The 19533-nt window shown below is 39.9% G+C and overlaps 1 protein-coding gene across 6 annotated transcripts in view; it reads right to left on the bottom strand.

Annotated features, from left to right (window-relative positions):
• Positions 1–906: 906 nt before the first annotated feature.
• Positions 907–19533, bottom strand: part of ZMYM6 (zinc finger MYM-type containing 6) — a 45798-nt gene continuing 27171 nt past the window's right edge. For all 6 annotated transcript variants that reach the window (XM_059690258.1, XM_059690257.1, XM_059690259.1 and 3 more), the window contains 2 exons: positions 5829–5973; positions 907–2862 (listed from right to left, as the gene is read on the bottom strand). In XM_059690258.1, coding sequence (XP_059546241.1) covers positions 1031–2862; positions 5829–5973 — 1977 coding nt within the window. In that variant the 3' untranslated portion in view covers positions 907–1030. The remainder of the gene's footprint in view (positions 2863–5828; positions 5974–19533) is intronic.

Genomic DNA, 19533 nt, shown 5'->3' with positions numbered 1-19533 from the left:
TTTTATATAGATAGTTGTTGTTTTTTAATGATAAAAATTTTAAAGGCAGCTTCATGAAAGGAAAATTATATGGATTCATATTTCAATGTTCATAGTTTTATTGAAACACAGCCACATTCGTCTGTGTACTGTCTACAGTTGCATTTGTGCTATAACCACAGGTTGAGTACTGTAGTTGCCACCTATGGCCTGCAAAGCCTAAAATATTCACTATTTAGCCTGGGCCAGTATGGCTAATTAGTTAAAGCATAGACCCGAGTGCTAAAGGGTTGAGGGTATGATTCCCAGTCAAGGGCATGTACCTGAGTTGCAGGTTCTCTTCCAGCTCTCAGCCCCCACCTCCTCAACACACACACACACACCATCAGGAAGAGTGTGGGAGGCAACCAATCTATGTGTCTCTCACATCAATGCTTCTTTCTCTTTTCCCATTTCTCCCTTCCTCTCTCCCTGCTTTCCTCCCTCTCTCTCTTTCTCTCTCTCTCTCTCTGAAAGCAATGGAAAATATATCCTTGGGTGAGGATTAACAAAACTAAACAAAAAATCACTATCTGGCCCTTTATGAAAAAGATTTGCCAAATCCTGATCTAGTGGGCCAGAGAGGGCCCCCTACAGGGGTCTCAAACTCTCCTGCTGCTTTCATTTCCTGTTAATCAAGCTGCTTAGATCTTTTTTTTCTACCTACCACAACCTGCTATAGTAGGAGGCAGGCTGGCTGAAGACTAACATGTCCCATGTGCTTCTAAATGCCAAGCAGTTTCAACATCCAGGTGTGCTATTAATTACATTATAAATTGGACCTTTCACTACCTACATCTTTGTCATTAATCCAAATTATTTGATCAGTCAATAAAATGATATACAATTGTGTATAAATGTGTAATGATTAAATTCCTCAACAAAAAGTAAAATTATTCAAACATTTAATCACTGAAAACACATAAGCACATTAGGAAATTATATTTTAGGATACTTGTCCCATACAAAATTTAACACAAAGTTATAGACTTTGATAAACAATATACATTTATTATTCTTTCTCCTTTACTAATTTTTCTATCCTTGGAATTAAAGATGTGACTGCAAGTCTTAGGGCAGGGCCAGAAACCAACAGATTTCTTTGTTTTGACTCAGTCAAAGCTGAAAATGTAGCATCACATAAGTAAATAGTTGAAAAAGGCAATAAAAATTTCATTGCCCTTTCATGGAGTTCTGGGTAACTTGTCTTTGCTTTTATCCAAAACTGAGTTACAGACATTGATTTAAATACTGATTTTAATTCTAAATCTGAAGATAACTGTGCTAGTTTTTCTTCTTCGAAGTCCTTGAGATTACTATTTCGGTGATACATAAAAGGATTAATTATCCACCAATTTCCCAGACGCAAGTCTTCTTCTGGTGGGTAACAGTCACTGAACATTTGAGAAAGTCCTTCCAGGTGCTCAAAAACAGTGCTGGAAATGCTTCTCATATTTAAACTGGATGAGTTTGAGAATTCGGAAAATGAAGGAAACATGTCATAATCATTCTCTTGTGTGCGCTTCAACCACATTTTTAACTTTTCTTTAAGTACATCCATTTTATTATACAAATTGAAGAGCGTAGTCATACTTCCTTGGAGACTTAAACTTAGTTCATTTATAAGTGAAAAAATATCTGATAAATAGGCCAGCCTTGCCACCCATTCCTCATCAAGAAAATACTTGGCCAAATCGGAATGCTGCTGATTTAAAAAAATTTCAATTTCATGTCGTAATTCAAATAATCTTGTTAAAATTCTCCCTCTCGATATCCACCGTACTTCAGCAGGAAGTGGTAAATTCACATGCTCAGAACCCATTTCTTCATACAAAATTGTTAACATACGTGAATTCAAGGCATTGCTCTTTATAAAACTTAAAATTTGTGCTGACTGCAAAAGAATTTTATGTAAGCATGGAGACAACTTTTCTGCTGCTAAACGTTCACGGTGAATAAAACAATGTGTAAATGCCAGTGTATTCATGGCAACTTCTTGAATTTTTTCCCTTAAACCAGAATACCTGCCAGTCATGCTTGCAGCCCCGTCTGTACACAGACCAACACAATATTTCCAATTCAGAGATTTACTATGAATATATTTACTTAATAGTTCAAATAGTTCAACACCAGTTGTTGGTGAAGGCATTTCAATACAACATAATAATTCTTCTTTTATATCACTACAATCATTATCAATGAAACGAATATAGCACAAAAGAAGGGTAGTATTTGAGATTTCTGAAGACTCATCTATCTGAAGGGCAAACCACTTTGACTCTCTGACTTTTTGAATCAGCTGGTCTTCAATGTCTGCAGACAGTTCATCAATCCTGTGTCCAATCATATTATTAGAAAGAGGAATGGTTTTCATTTTGTCTCCAGCACTTGAACCCCAAACTTCTGAACACATTTCTACTAAGTGTGGTTTAATTAACTCTTCAGCAATGGAGAATGGCTTCTTGCTGGCAGCAATTTGGAAAGCAATTAAATAAGAAGCTTTCACGAGTGACTTTTCAACTAATAAACACTTTTTAAAAGAACTATTTTGACATTCCATTTCAAGAGATTTTTGTTCAAAAAAATCTACTGGTTTGTTTTCCAATTCTGAATGTTTTGTCTTTAAGTGATGAGAAAGATTTGCTAGCTTCATGTGTTCAGACGATAAGATTTCTCCACAAATGACACACTGAGGCCTTGGTGAACTTTCTTTTGATCCAGGATAGATAATAAAACCAACTTTTAAATATTCTACATCATAAGTATGGAAAAAACCCATTTTTTTTTTCTTTGCAGGTGGAGAATCAAGTTCCACATCATTCTTCCCATTAGGCATAGGTAAATCTGAATGAAATATTTGAATCTCTGTTATTTTCAAGAATAAGCTATGTTATTGATGTTTTCCTCATACATATTTAAAATTTATACTTTTTTTACTATTTATCAAAGGAATATACTAAAGCTTAAACACAAACCATAATACTTCCACGATGCCACTGAAAACAGAATTTCTCCTTTGTCCAAAGCTTGGTCACTGACTAAAGTGAAACTGTAAGCTGTGGTACATGAACAAGAAATTCTGTCTATTCAATAGATAACTGGAATCAGGGTTGAAGTCCACAGAATACATCATATTAAGAATAAATTACTTCACTTTTAAAAAGTTCAGGAAAAAAGAGAAAAGAAATGTTTCAAAAAGTTAACATTTGGTAAATCTAAATGCAGGGCCCTGACAGGTTTGGCTCAGTGGATAGAGCCTCGGCTTGCGGACTGAAGGGTCCCAGGTTCGATTCCAGTCAAGGGCATGTACCTTGGTTGCGGGCTCATCCCCAGTGGCGGGTGTGCAGGAGGCAGCTGATCGATGTTTCTCTCTCATTGATGTTTCTAACTCTCTATCCCTCTCCCTTCCTCTCTGTAAAAAATCAATAAAATATATTTTTTTTAAATCTAAATGAAGGGTATATTGGTGTTTGTTGTGCTAGATTTTCAATCTTCCTGAATTTTGAAATTTTTCCAAATTAAAGTTGGGGGGAAAAGGGTTAATTAGTAGTTTTAATATTCAATGTTAGTGAGGGTACAGATAAATTAATGCTCTCAAAACACTGGTAGTTGGAGCATAAATTGATGTGCTTTTCAGAAGGGCAATTTTGCAACATATATTAAAAAAACTATGATAGCTTTTGCCCTGGCTGGTATTTCTCAGTGGTTAGAGCATTAGCCCCAGTCAGGGGCACATACCTGGGTTGCAGGCTCAATTCCTGGCGCCCTGAGGTACGTGTAGGAGGCAGGTAACCAATTGATGTGTATCTATCACATCAATGTTTCTCTTTCCCTCTCTCTCTCCTTTCCACTCTCTCTAAAAATCAATGGAAAAAATATCCTCAGGTGAGGGTTGGCAAAAAAAAGGTCTATGATAGCTTTTGAAACTATAATTCCACTACTTAGAATTTATCCTAAGAATAAAATTAGACAAGTGTACAAAGATCCATTTACATAGCTTAACTCAACATTTTTTATAATATTAAAAAATGAAGTAATCTAATTGTCCAATCTTAGAGGAATGGGTATGTTATATACACTGGAATCTATGCACATCTTTTAAGAATCTCAATGTATATTTAAATTTATATTCACATGGAATGGTTTCTGATGCAATTCAAATAAAAATGTAGTTTATAACAGCATATAGGAAACAATCCAATATTTAACATAGAAAATTTTTTTCGCATAAGCACACATACCTACACATTTAGATGTCCACATGTGAATGTGCATATAATATAAATTCATTACACAAAGAGTGTATCATTTTAATGGGAATATAAAGCAATCAAACTTACTGAGGAAGGAAAATGGGGTTCTCCTTGACCCCTACCAAAAGAAAGGCATCCTTCATAAAAACTCATGATTATTTTTTATATTTTTTTATTGATTTCAGAGAGAAGGGAGAGGGAAAGAGAGATAGAAACATGAATGAGAGAGAAACATTGATCGGCTGCCTCCTACATGTCCTCTACTGGGGATTGAGCCAGCAACGCAGACATGTGCCCTGACTGGGAATCGAACTGTGACCTCCTGGTTCCTGGGATGACACCCAGCCAACTGAACTTCACTGGCCTAGCTCATGATTATATTTTGACAGAGTAAGCTTTTAAATACAGTATATTCAATGAAGTAAAATTAAGAACAAAAATCAGCCCTGGCTAGTGTGGCTCAGTTGGTTAGGCATTGTCCCATGCACCAGAAAGTTGCCAGTTCAGTTCCCAGTCAGGGCACATGCCCAGGTTGCAGGCTTGATCCCAGGTAGCGGGTATGGAGGAGGCAGCCAACTGATGTCTAGTTCTCACATCAATGTTTCTCTTTCTTTTCTTTTTCTTTCTTCTCTCTCTCTCTCTCTCTCTCTCTCTTTCTCTCTCTCTCTCTCCCTTCCTCCCTCCCTCTCTCCCTCCTTCCTTCCCTCTTCTTTCCTCTCTCTCTAAAAAGAAAAAATCAAGCCCTATCTGGTTTGGCTCACTGGATAGAGTGTCAGCCTGTGGACTGAAAGGTCCTGGGTTCGACTCCAATCAAGGCACACGCCTGGGTTGCAGGCTCAAACCCCAACGTGGGGCGTGCAGGAGACGGCCGATCAATGATTCTCTCTCATCACTAATGTTTCTATATCTCTCTCCCTCTCCCTTCCTCTCTGAAATCAATAAAAATATATTTAAAACACAAAACAAAAAAATAAAAAAATCAATACTAAATTTTTTTTAAATTAAAAAATGCTTTGAGCAGAGCTATGAAAGTAACTGAAAATATAAGGGTAGGTGGGGTTAAAAGCTATAACATGGATTGGAGCAATAGTTTACAACCTTTTCAAGTATGAATTCAAATAATTTTCCTTATCAACAATACCTCAGACATACAGTTATACCTTTAGTAACTGACAAATCAACTTATAGTGTTTAAAAAAACAACAACTAAGATTAAATCACTAATGCTTTTTAAAAAATTGTATTTATAATGTGGGGATAAGGACACATATGTAATAACTTAATCAATAAAAAAACTTATATTTAGTAATTGTAATAGCTTATCTATACATCTGAAAAACAGATGTTTATCTACTCTACACATAATGCTTTGTGTGCATATGGATTCAATTTAGTAGTTATTAGTGTAAATGACAATTATAAAAGAAATAAATTAGACGTTCAAAGGATTAAATGTTTTCACATTTATGAAATTGTCAATGACTTTCTTTTCCTTTCTTTACAAAAAAACAAACAGAGGACAAACTTTCCACATGTGGAAAGCACAAGGACACATACCTGTCTGACATTCCTTGTGTTGTGTATGTGGTTTGCAAGAGATGGCCTTGGTCTGTGTGGCGGGCTTGCACAATAATGCTTTGTTCTTTAAAAGTCGGGAAGACTGGGAAGAAAGAAGTTTCATGGCATCTGTCTGTGTATTTCCCTAGTTAAAAGCAAATTAAGAAACCAAAGAGAGATTTTTTTAGTATCTCATCACTGACAATAATTGCTATCAATTGAAAGGTGGCATATATCAAGAGAAATATAATTCCTCTGAAAGAGTGATTGTAATAAAGAAGTCACTATGGAAAATATACATAATTCCTAATTCTTCTAATCAGTATTAGTTCCATTTACTGAAAATACTCTGCCCATAGTAAGTATAATCAAAACAATGAAAGCGATCTTCGCTAATTAGGACAACTATTTAGAAAAATTAGAGCCAATGTCAGACTATATGCAAAAATATATTCCATATCAATTAACAACCTCAAAATGAAAAATATTAACTGGAGAACTTTTAAATGAACAGAACAAGAAACAAGTATTCTTAAATAAAACATGAGAGTTAAAAACAAAGCAGAAAAGATGGACATATTTGACTACCTTGAATTTTTTTTGCCAACAAAGGTCTTTATAAAACAAAGTTGAACCCTGGCTGGTGTGGCTCAACTGGTTGGAATGTCATCCTGCATACTGAAAGGTTTCAGGTACAATTCCCGGTCAGGGCACATACCTAGGATGCAGGTTTTATCCCTGGTTTGGGTGTGTGCTGGAGGCAACCGATTGATGTTTTTCTCTCTCTCTCTCTCTCTCTCTCTCTCTCTCCCCCCCCCCCCTCCCTTCCTCAAATCAATAAAAACACATCTTTGGGTAAGGATTTCTAAAAAAAATTGAAGAATAAGCAACAGAGTGAGAGAATGTATTTAAAACATGTTTATCCATTCAGTTACGGAGTAATATTTACTGAATGTTCAGTTTAAGCCAAGCACTGTTCTAAGCCCTGGGGATACAGCAAAAAACAAGACAAAGTACTACTCTCATGCGACTAACATTCTAGAGGGAGGCTCAGAAGATAAACAAGTAAAACAAATATATAATGTATAATTTTAGGGAATGATAAGTGCTATAGAAGAAATAAAGTAGGGTAAGAGAATGGAGAGTGATGGTGTGGAGGAAGGAGTAAACATTTGAGCAGAGACCTTCTGAATATTCAAAAGAGCAAGCCATGCAAAGGCCAGAGGTCAGTGGATTCCAGGCAGAGGGATGGTAGGTGCAAATCTGTGAAGTGGGAAAGAGCTTGGCCTGCTTTAGGAATATCAACAAGAACAAGGCTAAGTAAGCAGGGGTGAGAATAACACATTTGGAGAGGTAGGCAGAAGCCAAACTGTATAGGGTCTGGAAGGACTGTGTTTTAAATTTTTAAAATAGATAATATATGCAATAATGTTGAGTTATATAATAATTCAAAAGGTATAAAAGTGTATACAGAAAAAGTTTTCTATGCTTGTCTGCCCTCTAGCCAGACTCTACCTTGAATACAACCACTCTTCCCAATTTCTTATACATTCTTCCAAAGATGGCCTATGTCAATGATTTTTTAAAAAATATATTTTATTGATTTCCAAGAAGGGAGAAGGAGAGCTAGAAATATCAATGATGAGAGAGAATCATTGATCAGCTGCCTCCTGCACACCCCACACTGGGGATCGAGCCCACAACCCGGGCATGTACCCTGACCGGGAATCGAACTGTGACCTCCTGGTTCATAGGTTGACACTCAATCACTGAGCCACGCCAGCCAGGCTATGTCAATGATTTTCAACTGGTGTGCCATGGCATACTAGTGTGTCTCAAGAATTTTTAAAACATGCAATACCTGACTAGTCAGGGGCACTGATCTCTTTTACCTCAGATTTAATTTAAAAATGACAACACAATATGAATGAATGAATGAATGAATGAATGAATGAATGAATGAATTATACCTATTATACCTATTATACCTATTATCGGATGGGCAAAAAATATATTTTTTGGTGTGCTGCAGAATTTTAGTAATTAGTTTATGTGTATCATGAGATGAGAAAGGTTGAAAATCGCTAGTTTATGTAATTAAATAAGTTGCTTCTGACTACAAAGCTTCTGACTACAAATGATCATATTTTTAGTAAGGTTCTGCATTGTCACTTTGCAAGCTATCTTGGAGGTATATTTACATCACTTTGTATGAAGCTGCCTCCTAGGGGCTTTATACACTGAATGTACCTCAGGGAATGTGAAGTGTCTCAGCTGAACTTTTTTTGTTGTTGCTGATCCTCACCCAAGGATATTTTCCACTGATTTTTAAAGAGAATAAAGGGAGGGGGAAAAACATCGATGGAATCAAACACAGGACCCTTCAGTCTTCGGGCCAAAGCTCTATCCACTGAGCAAACTGGCTAGGGCATCTGCTTCTGAACATTTAAATATTACAAATCTTTTGCTGTTATAAACAATGCTGCAATAAATATCCTTATACATAAATTAATTCTACATGTGCTATTATCTATAATAATAAAAGCGTAATATGCTAATTAGACCGGACGACCTTCCTGACGAAGCCGGGGCTGTGAGGGAAGCCTGGGTCTTGGGTGCCTGCAGGTGGCCGGAGGGAAGCCCAGGTCCCAGGTGCCAGAGGGAAGCCAGTGCCAGCAGCTGGGGGAAGGAAGGCCTACTCTTGCACAAATTTTGTGCATAGGACCTCTAGTCCTATATAAAAGCCTAATATGCAAATTGACCAAACGGTGGAACGACCAGTGGAATGACCCGTCACTATGACGCATAATGACCACCAGGGGGCAGACACTCAACGCAGGAGCTGCCCCTTGGTGGTCAGTGCACTCCCACAGGGGGAGCACCACTCAGCCAGAAGCCAGGCTCACAGCTGGCGAGCGCAGCAGCAGCAGCGCTAAGGAGCAGCAAGCCGAGCGGTAAGGTGCAGCAAGCAGGCGGGCAGTAAGGAGTGAGGAATCCCAGACTGTGAGAGGGATGTCCAACTGCTGCAGAGAGCGGGCCTAAGCCGGCAGGCGGACATCCCCCAAGGGGTTCTGGACTGCGAAAGGGCACAGGCCAGTCTGAGGCACCCCCCTCCCCCACGAATTTCATGCACTGGGTCTCTAGTATCTATATAAAAAGATCTTACAAATGCTGTTTGGTGGATCAAAATATATTAAAAACTGTATGTGACAGACTTTAATTATGATGGAATTGCCAAATTGCTTTCCCTAGAAGTCATATCAAATTAAATGACCTTCCTCTGGCTGGTCAGTGGATTGAGCACTGTCCCGTGCACCAAGAGATCATTGGTTCAATTCCCAGTCAGGGAACATGCCTGAGTTGTGGGCTTGATCCTCAGTGGGGAGCATGCAAGAGGCAGCCGACCAATGATTCTTTCTCATTGTTGATTTCTATTTCTTTCTCCCTCTCCCTCTCTGAAATCAATAAAAAAAATATAAAAATAATTAAATGACCTTCAGCAATGTATGTGAGCCTGTTTCCTAGCACTGTTTCCCACTTTTTCATCTCATGATACACATAAACTAATTACTAAAATTCTGAGCACACCAAAAAATATATTTTTTGCCCATCTGACAAAGAAAGAAATTGGTATAATTTTGATTCATTCATACCGGGTGGCTATTATTGTGTTTACTGTTGTCATTCTCTTATTTGACAATCTAAGGAAAAAGAGATCAGTGTCCCTGGCTAAATAGTCCAGTATTGCATGTTTTAAGAATTCTTGCAGCACACCAGTGTGCCACAATACAACAATTGAAAACCGCTGCTCTAGCCCTAGCTGGTTTGGCTCAGTGGATAGAGTGTCAGCCTGTGGACTGAAGGGTCCCAGGTTCAATTCCAGTCAAGTGCACATGCCCGGGTTGCGGGCTTGATCCCATTGTGGGCGTGCAGGAAGCAGCCGATCAGAGATTCTCTCTCATCATTGATGTTTCTATCTCTCTCTCCCTCTCCCTTCCTCTCTGAAATAAATAAAAAAAAAAAATTTAAAAAAACAAACAAACGCTGCTCTAATCAACACATTATCAGACTCTTTGCTATTTCTCAATAAATGAAAAAGTATCTAATAGTAGTGTCATTAGGTATTTTCATGGTTAAGCATTATTTGTATTTCCTCTTCTGTGAACTTTCTATTCATAGCCTTTGCTCAGTTTTCCTTTGTCTTTAAAAAAAAAAAATTCTATGCATATTTTTGAATGGGTAACATAACATGTGACATAAATTTCAAAAATTCAAGTAGTAAACAATAAAACTATAAATCTCTCTCTTAAAATTCTCCCTCAGTTATTGAGTTCTCCACAGAGGCACCACTATTATCTATTTATTGGTTGCCTTCCAGAGATATTCTATATATGTGTACAGGCATGTGTTTTGTCTGTTTTTAAAACAGAAATGGCAGCGTGCTATACTGTTTTGTGTCTTTTTCACTGATATAAGTCTGCTCTATTCTGTACATATAGGGCTGCCTCATTCCTTTTTAACTGCATGGTATTCCAATGTATGGATATAACATATTTATATAACAGTCCCAACACAGCCACTGTGTATGCCTGTGCAGGGGATTCCGCTTGCCAGGCCACATGCCTAAGTGTGAGGTTGGAGAGGAGTGCATTTCAGGCTCTAACCATGGTCTTCATTTTGGTTTAACTTGTGTGGTAGAAATCCAACTGTACTTTTTCTCCATGTTTACTCAATTCTCATAATACTATTTATTGAATAATCTAGATTTCTTCTACTAATCTAAAATGCCAATTTTATTATTTCTATATTCCTATATATATTTAGATCTATTTCTGGACCTCCTTTCTGTTGAGTTTGTCCATCTGTTCATTGCTTCAGTATCAGTTGTTCCAACTACGTAGAGCAGTGGTTCTCAACCTTGGCTGCACATTAGAATCACCTGGGAATCTTTTTAAAATCCTGATTTCTGGGCCTCATCCTCCGGAAATTCTGTTTCTTTGTTACTAATGTTGTGGCCCCACCCCATAACAAAGAAACAGAATTTCTGGAGGATGAGGCCCAGAAATCGGGATTTTAAAGATTCCCAGGTGATTCTAATGTGCAGCCAAGGTTGAGAACCACTGATGTAGAGCTTTATAAAATTTGCAACTTTCCCATAATTTTTAAAACTAGCTCTTCCCTCTTCTTTATTCTTCTTTTTCAGAATTTCATTGAAGGTGTTTAAGCAGTGAAGCCACACAATCTGATTTTGTTTTAAGAAGATCATTTTGGCAACAGTATAAAGAAAAAATCCGAAAAGGAGAAAAAGGGAAACAGGAAAACAGGTAGGAGGTCATTGCAATAATCCAGAAGAAAGATGATGGTGGCTCAAACTAAGGAGGTAACAAGAACACTAGAGAAGAAGTCTGGAAGGAATAAAAGGGTCCTGTTTTAGACATATTGATTGAGATACCTATTAACTATCTAAATGTAATTAATCATCTAAATGTCAAGTAGACAGTTGGATACATGAATCTGGAACTCAGAGATTAGGGCAAAAGAAATAAACTGGGAATCAGCCACCACCTGGGTGCTATTTAAAAACACAGGACTGCCCTGGCTGGTTTGGCTCAGCAGATAAGAGCATTGGCCTGCGGACAGAAAGGTCCCGGGTTCGATTCTGGTCAAGGACACGTGCCTGGGTTGTGGGCTCGATCCCCCGTGGGGGGCGTGCAGGAGGCAGCCAACCAATGATTCTCTCTCATCATTGATGTTTCTATCTCCCTCTCCCTTTTATATTTAATAAAATAAATAAATAAATAAATAAATAAAACCACAGGATTGTATGAGTTACCTAGGAAGCAATGTAGGTTAAGAAAAGGTACGAGTATGATGACCTAGAAATTAAAGAAGGTATTTCAAGAAGAAAAGGGGAAAAAAAAGCCCTAGCTCAGCGCTTCTCAACCTGTGGGTCGCAACCCCTTTAGGGGTCAAACGACCCTTGCACAGGGGTCGCCTAAGACCATCAGAAAACACATATATAATTACATATTGTTTTTGTGATTAATCACTATGCTTTAATTATGTTCAATTTGTAACAATGAAAATACATCCTGCATATCAGATATTTACATTACGATTCATAACAGTAGAAAAATTACAGTTATGAAGTAGCAACGAAAATAATTTTATGGTTGGGGGTCACCACAACATGAGGGACTGTATTGAAGAGTCCCGGCATTAGGAAGGTTGAGAACCACTGCCCTAGCTGGTCTGGTTCCGTGGATAGAGCATCGGCCTGCAGACGGAAAGGTCCCAGGTTTGATACCGGTCAAGGTCACATGCCCAGGTTGCAGGCTCAATCACCAGGGGGCGTGCAGGAGGCAGCCGATCAATGATTCTCTCTCATTATTGATGTTTCTCTCTCTCTCCCTCTCCATTCCTCTCTGAAATCAATAAAATCTAAAAAAAAAAAAGTAAAGATCAATTGTATCAAATGTTACAGAAAAGATGAAGAGAATGAAAACTGAAAGTTGATATTGGATTTGGCAAAATAAAAAGTATTAGCAACCTTGACGAGCAGTTTCAGTGAAGAGGTGCAGACTAAAGCCTGACTAGAGTGAGCTAAGGAAAGATCACATTTTTAAAAATGGAGGCAGCAAGGAGAGGGCTACCTTTAGAGGAGTTTTTCCAAAATGGAGAGCAGAGAAGTGGGACAGTGGCTAGAGGGCCATGGTGTTAACGAAGTATTTTTTTTCAAGAAGCATTACTGCATATTTTTGTGTTGATTAAAATGATGAGTTGGAAGGGGGGAAAATCCAAAATATATTTTTAAAAAATCCTATTGCCCTAGCCAGTTTGGCTAAGGGGTAAAGCGTCGGTCTATGGACTGAAGGGTTCGATTCCGGTCAAGGGCATGTACCTCAAGTGTAGGCTCCCAGCCCTGGTGGGTGGCATGTGGGAGTCAACCAATCGATGCATCCCTCTCACATCAGTGTTTCTCTCTGTCTCTCCCTCGCTCTTCCACTCTCTCAAAATCAATGGAAAAAATATCCTCGAGTGAGGTTAAAAAAAAGAGAAGAAATCCTATAAACCAACAATTCAACACAAAGATGGAAAAAATTAAAAACAGAAAATTTAAAGAAATTAAAATGTTCAAAAACAGAAATTAAACTCATTAGTAATCAGTGACAGGAAAAAGAAGACAACAATAAGATATGACAAAACAGATTGGCAAAAAAAATGTTTACATCTGACATTAAATGATAGGCTGTGGAAAAGAAATACAATCATAAACTGCTGGTGAGAATAAAAATGGGAACGGCCTCTCTACAGGGCAATTAAAACACTGAAACTGCAAATATTGCTTTGACACCAAAATTCCACTCTTCCATATCTACACTAGACAAATACCTGCACGTGTGCTCAAGGAGACATCTATAAGGATGTTCACTGTAGCAGAAATGTTTAATAGTGAAAAAATGGAAACAACCTAATGTCCATCAATAGGGCAGTGGACAAAAAAAATGTGGTTCCTATATTCAGTATAATACCACATAGCAGTCAGTAGGAATGTACCAAATCTATTCGGTCTCACATGGACACTTGAAAAAACAATATTAAATATTTTCTATGGATTTGCATGTATGAATGTGAAAGAATAAAAATGGTCTGAAAGGACACACACCAAACACCTAATAGCAGTTACATCTAGAAATATGAAAAGTGAAAATTTTAAAAATCCTATATAATAAAAGGCTAATATGCAAATTGTCCCCTCGGGAGTTTGACCAACTGGGAGTTCGACCGCTTGCTATGACATGCGCTGACCACCAGGGGCGGCGCAGAACAAAGGAAGGCCCCGACCGGCCGTCAGCAGCCGAGAGAAGGGAAGGAAGGCCCCGGCTGGCACCCGGAAGGCCCTGTTTGGCCCTGATCACTGGCCGAGCCTAGGGACCCTACCCATGCATGAATTTCATGCACCGGGCCTCTTGTAAATAAATAAAAGGATAAGAGGGGAAAAAAAGAACTGAGCAAGTAAGCCAAATCTAACAATGGTTTATTCTGGATGGTGAAGTATGGCTCTGGGCCAAGTCCAGCCCACCACTGTTTTTGTAAATAAAATTGTATTATAACACAGCCTCTTACTGTGCTGCAATGGCACAGGTGAAGAGTTGAAACACAGACCATATGACCTGCAAAGTTTAAAATATTTACTATCTAGACCAGGGGTGGGCAAACTTTTTGACTCGAGGGCCACAATGGGTTCTTAAACTGGACCGGAGGGCCGGAACTGCCGGGAGCCGGTCCATCCTTGCTGTTTCAAGGGACCTGGCATATATGGCATACGGTTCTTAATATGTTTGCTCACCTTCTTGGCGCTGTGTTTTAACCAAAGTCACCTCTCCTAGAAAGGTTGTTTCCCCAGGTAGGGATTTTCCCCTGAAGTTAGGGAGGGAATAAAACCCCTCAACTAAGTGCCAGGCGGGTAATTAATCCCTTTAACTACGAACAATCATGCTTAAACTACATAATCTTTTCTCCCTGGAATGGAGATAAGAAACGCCCTAACCTTTGTAATAGAGATTGATAGGATTGAATCAACTGGTATAAATACAGTTGTAACATGCCGGGAGCCGGTCCATCCTTGCTGTTTCAAGGGACCTGGCATATATAGCATACGGTTCTTAATATGTTTGCTCACCTTCCTGGCGCTGTGTTTTAACCAAGGTCACCTCTCCCAGAAAGGTTGAATCCCCAGGTAGGGATTTTCCCCTGAAGTTAGGGAGGGGATGAAACTCCTTAACTAAGTGCCAGGCGGGTAGTTAATCAATTTAACTACAAACAATCATGCTTAAACTACATAATCTTTTCTCCCTGGAATGGAGATAAGAAACGCCCTAACCTTTGTAATAGAGATTGATAGGATTGAATCAACTGGTATAAATACAGTTGTAACAAGACAGAAACACACAGAACTTAGAACAGAATCAAGAAGACAGAGCCTACACGGAGCCTAGAGACAGAAGAACTTCGCTGGAGAGAGCATGCCGGAGGATCCTGGAGAGGGACTGGCCTCGGAGCCTAGAGACAGAGCCTAGCGGGAGAACATGGCAAGGGATCCTGGACTGAACCTGACTACAGAGATTGGCAGGAGAACCTGACTGGAACCTGGACACTGAACCTGACTGGAGAGCTTGGACAGAACCTGGCTGGAGAACCTAGCGAGGGAACATGGCTACAGAACCTCGCTGGAAATCCGAAGCAGAACCTCTCTGGAGATCCAGACCAGAACTTGGCTGGAGATCTGGGCTAGAGATCCTGGCTAGGCTGCTGATCAACTGAACGCTGTCTCCGTGTCCTTCCTTCTTCGCCGACTCCATCTACACCTTTGGGAACCCCTGGACCTGCTGGGGTTGGACCCCGGCATCTGGCGCCCGAACAGGGACCCCTACGTAAGCCCCACTCTCGGGATGGATAGGACTCCACCATAGGAAGAGGGTGGATAGTCTTCGCCGACTCCGTCCACACCTTTGGGAACCCCTGGAACAGGATTCCCCTAGGTAAGCCCCCCTCCCCCATTGAGAACCCCCACACTCGGGACGGATCAGACTCCACCGTAGGAAGAGGGTGGATAGTCTTCGCCGACTCCGTCCACACCTTTGGGAACCCCTGGAACAGGATTCCCTTAGGTAAGCCCCCCCCCATTGAGAACCCCACACTCGGGACGGATAGGACTCCACCAGGGTGCTACAGACCCCCCTATAGAGGATAAGTAGGGTAAGAAGGTGGATAGTACAGAACTTAGATTGAGAAGATGTGCCATACTGAGTCCAAAGAAAGAAGACTCTGTATTGATTCTTAGATTGAGAAGATGTGCCATACTGAGTCCAAAGAAAGAAGACTCTGTATTGATCTTTAGATTAAGAAGATGTGCCATACTGAGTCTAAAGAAAAAAGACTCCATATTGATCTTTTAACATATATGCTTGTTAGCAGAGGAATTAAGGTTACTCCCAGTCAGACAGAACATTTTATACAAGAAATACGTCCATGCTTTTCTGAGGAAGGAAAGGTGCCGGAAAGGTAAATGTAGAGGCATGGGAGAAGGTAGGCCCAAGGAGCCTTATCCTTAACCCCACTGCAGCCTTTCCACCCCGGGAAAGTGCAGGATTGGCAAGCTCTCCCTGGGGTGATAGATCAGGACTCAGGTAATAGCAGAAAGTGCCAATCCTACTCTTAAAATGGATACAAGAGAGCGTTTCAGGTTTTTCTTTTTAATGCTTGCTTTTAAAAAATAAAAAAGGGGGAATTTGCCGGGAGCCGGTCCATCCTTGCTGTTTCAAGGGACCTGGCATATATGGCATACGGTTCTTAATATGTTTGCTCACCTTCTTGGCGCTGTGTTTTAACCAAAGTCACCTCTCCTAGAAAGGTTGTTTCCCCAGGTAGGGATTTTCCCCTGAAGTTAGGGAGGGAATAAAACCCCTCAACTAAGTGCCAGGCGGGTAATTAATCCCTTTAACTGGCACGGAACAAAAGCATGGATGGAGTGTTTGTGTGAACTAATATAAATTCAAAGTAAACATCATTACATAAAAGGGTACAGTCTTTTTTTTCAATAGTTTTATTCATTTCAAACGGGCCGGATCCGGCCCGCGGGCTGTAGTTTGCCCACGGCTGATCTAGACCTTTATACAAAGTTTGCTGACCTTTGCAGACTTTCTTCTTTGTATGTTTCTGTATCTGTTACCCCAAATTTAAGACCACTTAAATAAGTTGAAAGAAATTCACACTAAAGTCCCAGAGGAACAAAGAAAAAATTCTAAAACTGTCATTTTATTTAAAAAATCAGAGTACTACACTAATTATTATTATTATACTTTTTAAGACTAAACTGAAAATATTAGAGCTATTCTGTAGCACAGTTTAAATGACTGGTTAGAGTGAATTATAGAAGGACTCCACATAGGGAAAACATATACAGTGTGGGGCAAAAGTAAGCTTACAGTTGTAACAAAACAGTTTATTCTTGTATTATTAATTAATCATTGTATTATTTCCCATACAAACAATTGTAAACCTACTTTTACCCCACCCTGTATATGGCAGTCGCATGTAATATGAGGAATATGTTTCTGAAAATCCTGAATAATTCAAAACTAACACAATTCAAAACTAATTGTCCCATACATATAGAAGAGGAATGCATTCTCAGAGTACACAAATTTTCAACCAATATAGAATATTTTCATAATACATATTAATAGTGCTTATTAATATAAGATACTTTATATAATGAGATATATATGTGTATATATATATATATATAGATATATATACACACACACACACACACATATATATATATATACATATATATAAAAGCCTAAGTGACCGTTATGACTGGTCACTATGACATGCACTGACCACCAAGGGGCAGACACTCAATGCAGGAGCTGCCCCCTGGTGGTCAGTGTGCTCCCACAGCCAACCTCCTGCAGCCAGCCAACCTCCCACGGTCCCTCTCCCTAGCCGGCCAGCCCCAGTCAGGGCAGCCAGGCAGAGGGACCCAACCCATACACGAATTCATGCACTGGGCCTCTAGCGTAGTTAATAATAAAATTAATTCTATAACACAGTGATTTATTATGTGACTTCAAGATATAATTTAATGTACAGTATCCTATATAATAAAAGCGTGATATGCAAATCGACTGAACAGTGGTCAGCAGGGGGCAGGGCTGGCGAGAGGGTGGTGCCAGGCCAGCCAAGGCATGTGCCAGCGGGCAGAGGAAGGGAACAGGCGATGAGGGGCTGGGGGAGTGGCAGCAACCAGCTACAGCGGAGGGGCGGTGGGGGGATGGGGCTGGCCACTCGCAGGCTGATGCCCTCCCCGGGTAGGCCCGCCTGGTCACCTCCTACAGAGGGAGGCCAAACTGTGACTTAGGCCTGTGGGCCTAAGTCATCAGTAGGACATCCCCTGAAGACTCCCAGATTGCAAGAGGGTGCAGGCTAGGCTGAGGGACCAGGCCGGGCTGAGGGAGCCCCCCGCCCCGAGTGCATGAATTTTCATGCATGGGATCTCTAGTATAATATACAACTGCAAAGTTAACTTAATGACAGTTCTAATGCAGTATCATGCCTGAAAGTAATTAACTAGAAGTTATCATTATCCTCTTCCAACAACACAAATAATGGGAGAATTAAGAGTTAAGAGGTTTCAAAGTAAGACAAGCTATCTCTCTACATTGTGGTGAAGGCTGGTCTGATTCCCTGAAAGACTTCTGCTAAAAAATGAATCTAATATGGTTTGTATTTTCCAGGGGATTGGGCCTAAGCTGGTAGCCAGATATCCCTCACAGTCTAGGGCTCTTGAAGTCCGGGACCCCTTGCTCCTTACCGCCCACCTGCAGCAGAGGTGGGAGAGGTTCCTACCACTGCCGCTGCACTCACTAGCCATGAGCCCAGCTTCTGGCTGAGCAGCGCTCTCCCTGTGGGAGCACACTGACCACCAGGGGGCAGCTCCTGCATTGAGCATCTGCCCCCTGGTGGTCAGTGCACATCATAGGAACCAGTCGTTCTGCCATTTGGTCAATTTGCATCTTAGGGTTTTATTATATAGGATTGATGTGACACTGGTTAATAAAATTATATAGGTATCAGGTGTACAATGCTATAAAACATCATGTGTATATTGTATGGTGTGTTCATTACCCCAAGTCAAGTCTCCTTCCATCCAGATTATCCCCCCTATACCCTCTTCTACCTCATCCAACACCTTTCATTGTGGTTTTCTTGATATGCAGACACGCTGTCCATCTTTTGCCTTGCCACCATGGAACAGCAATTCACATTTGGATCATCTTTTCAAAAATAGCAACTATTGCTGAATCATGGTCACTCACTCGCTTGCTGCCCACCCCAATTCTACGGTCTCTGCCCTCCACCAGAGATCCAAATCCACAAGACTTTTATTTTTCTAATTCTAGCAAGTCTTCTTCTATTAATTCATGGGGAACAACCCAAGCAAAATTTCAACATCCCCTTCATCAACCTTGCACAAATTTACCTTCTTTACCACTTTCACGGATTCTTGATTAGCATGTTGTCTTCCAAGTTAAAGCCTCTTTAAATTACAGTAAAGCTGAAATGTTTTGATAGTTTTGGAGTTATCAGATATAGCTTGCCTGCTCATGTTTATATTAATACCTTGATAGGCTTTAAAACTGGAAAGCCAGTTATGACTTATAGTAAACCTTTTTGTCTCACTGTCACCTCCTTTCAAATCATCAAAATACTTCATGCCTTAGCACAGACAATAGCTTGGCCTTTGGAGCGCTTTTGTCAGCCCTGACCTTATAGTCATGTTGCCAGGAATTTATCCATTTAGTCCATTATCCTTGTCTAGTTATAAGGTAATTTTGTGAACTAAAGGGGGCACCTGCTTTAATGATGCTTGGTTTTCTTGGGCATTATCTCTAATATTCTGCAGGATGCACTCTCCTAAGTTACTAGAATGAGATATCACAACAGTAGTCCAGCCTCTGACCTTCTTCACACAATTTTGTCACATTTAATTTCTGTTCCAAATTTATTAAATTCTGGGCATACTTTTTAGCACTAGCCCCACCACATAATGCATCTGAATGACATTGTTATTTGACATAAAAAATGATTTTTTACTATATCAAGAGCAAATGTTAAGAGAGTAGCACAAGAGTCA

This window comes from Myotis daubentonii, chromosome 3 (genome assembly GCF_963259705.1).
Source record: "Myotis daubentonii chromosome 3, mMyoDau2.1, whole genome shotgun sequence".
NCBI lineage: Eukaryota > Metazoa > Chordata > Mammalia > Chiroptera > Vespertilionidae > Myotis > Myotis daubentonii.
Note: the sequence above shows the minus strand (reverse complement) of the source record. Positions and strands in the feature narration are given on the sequence as shown.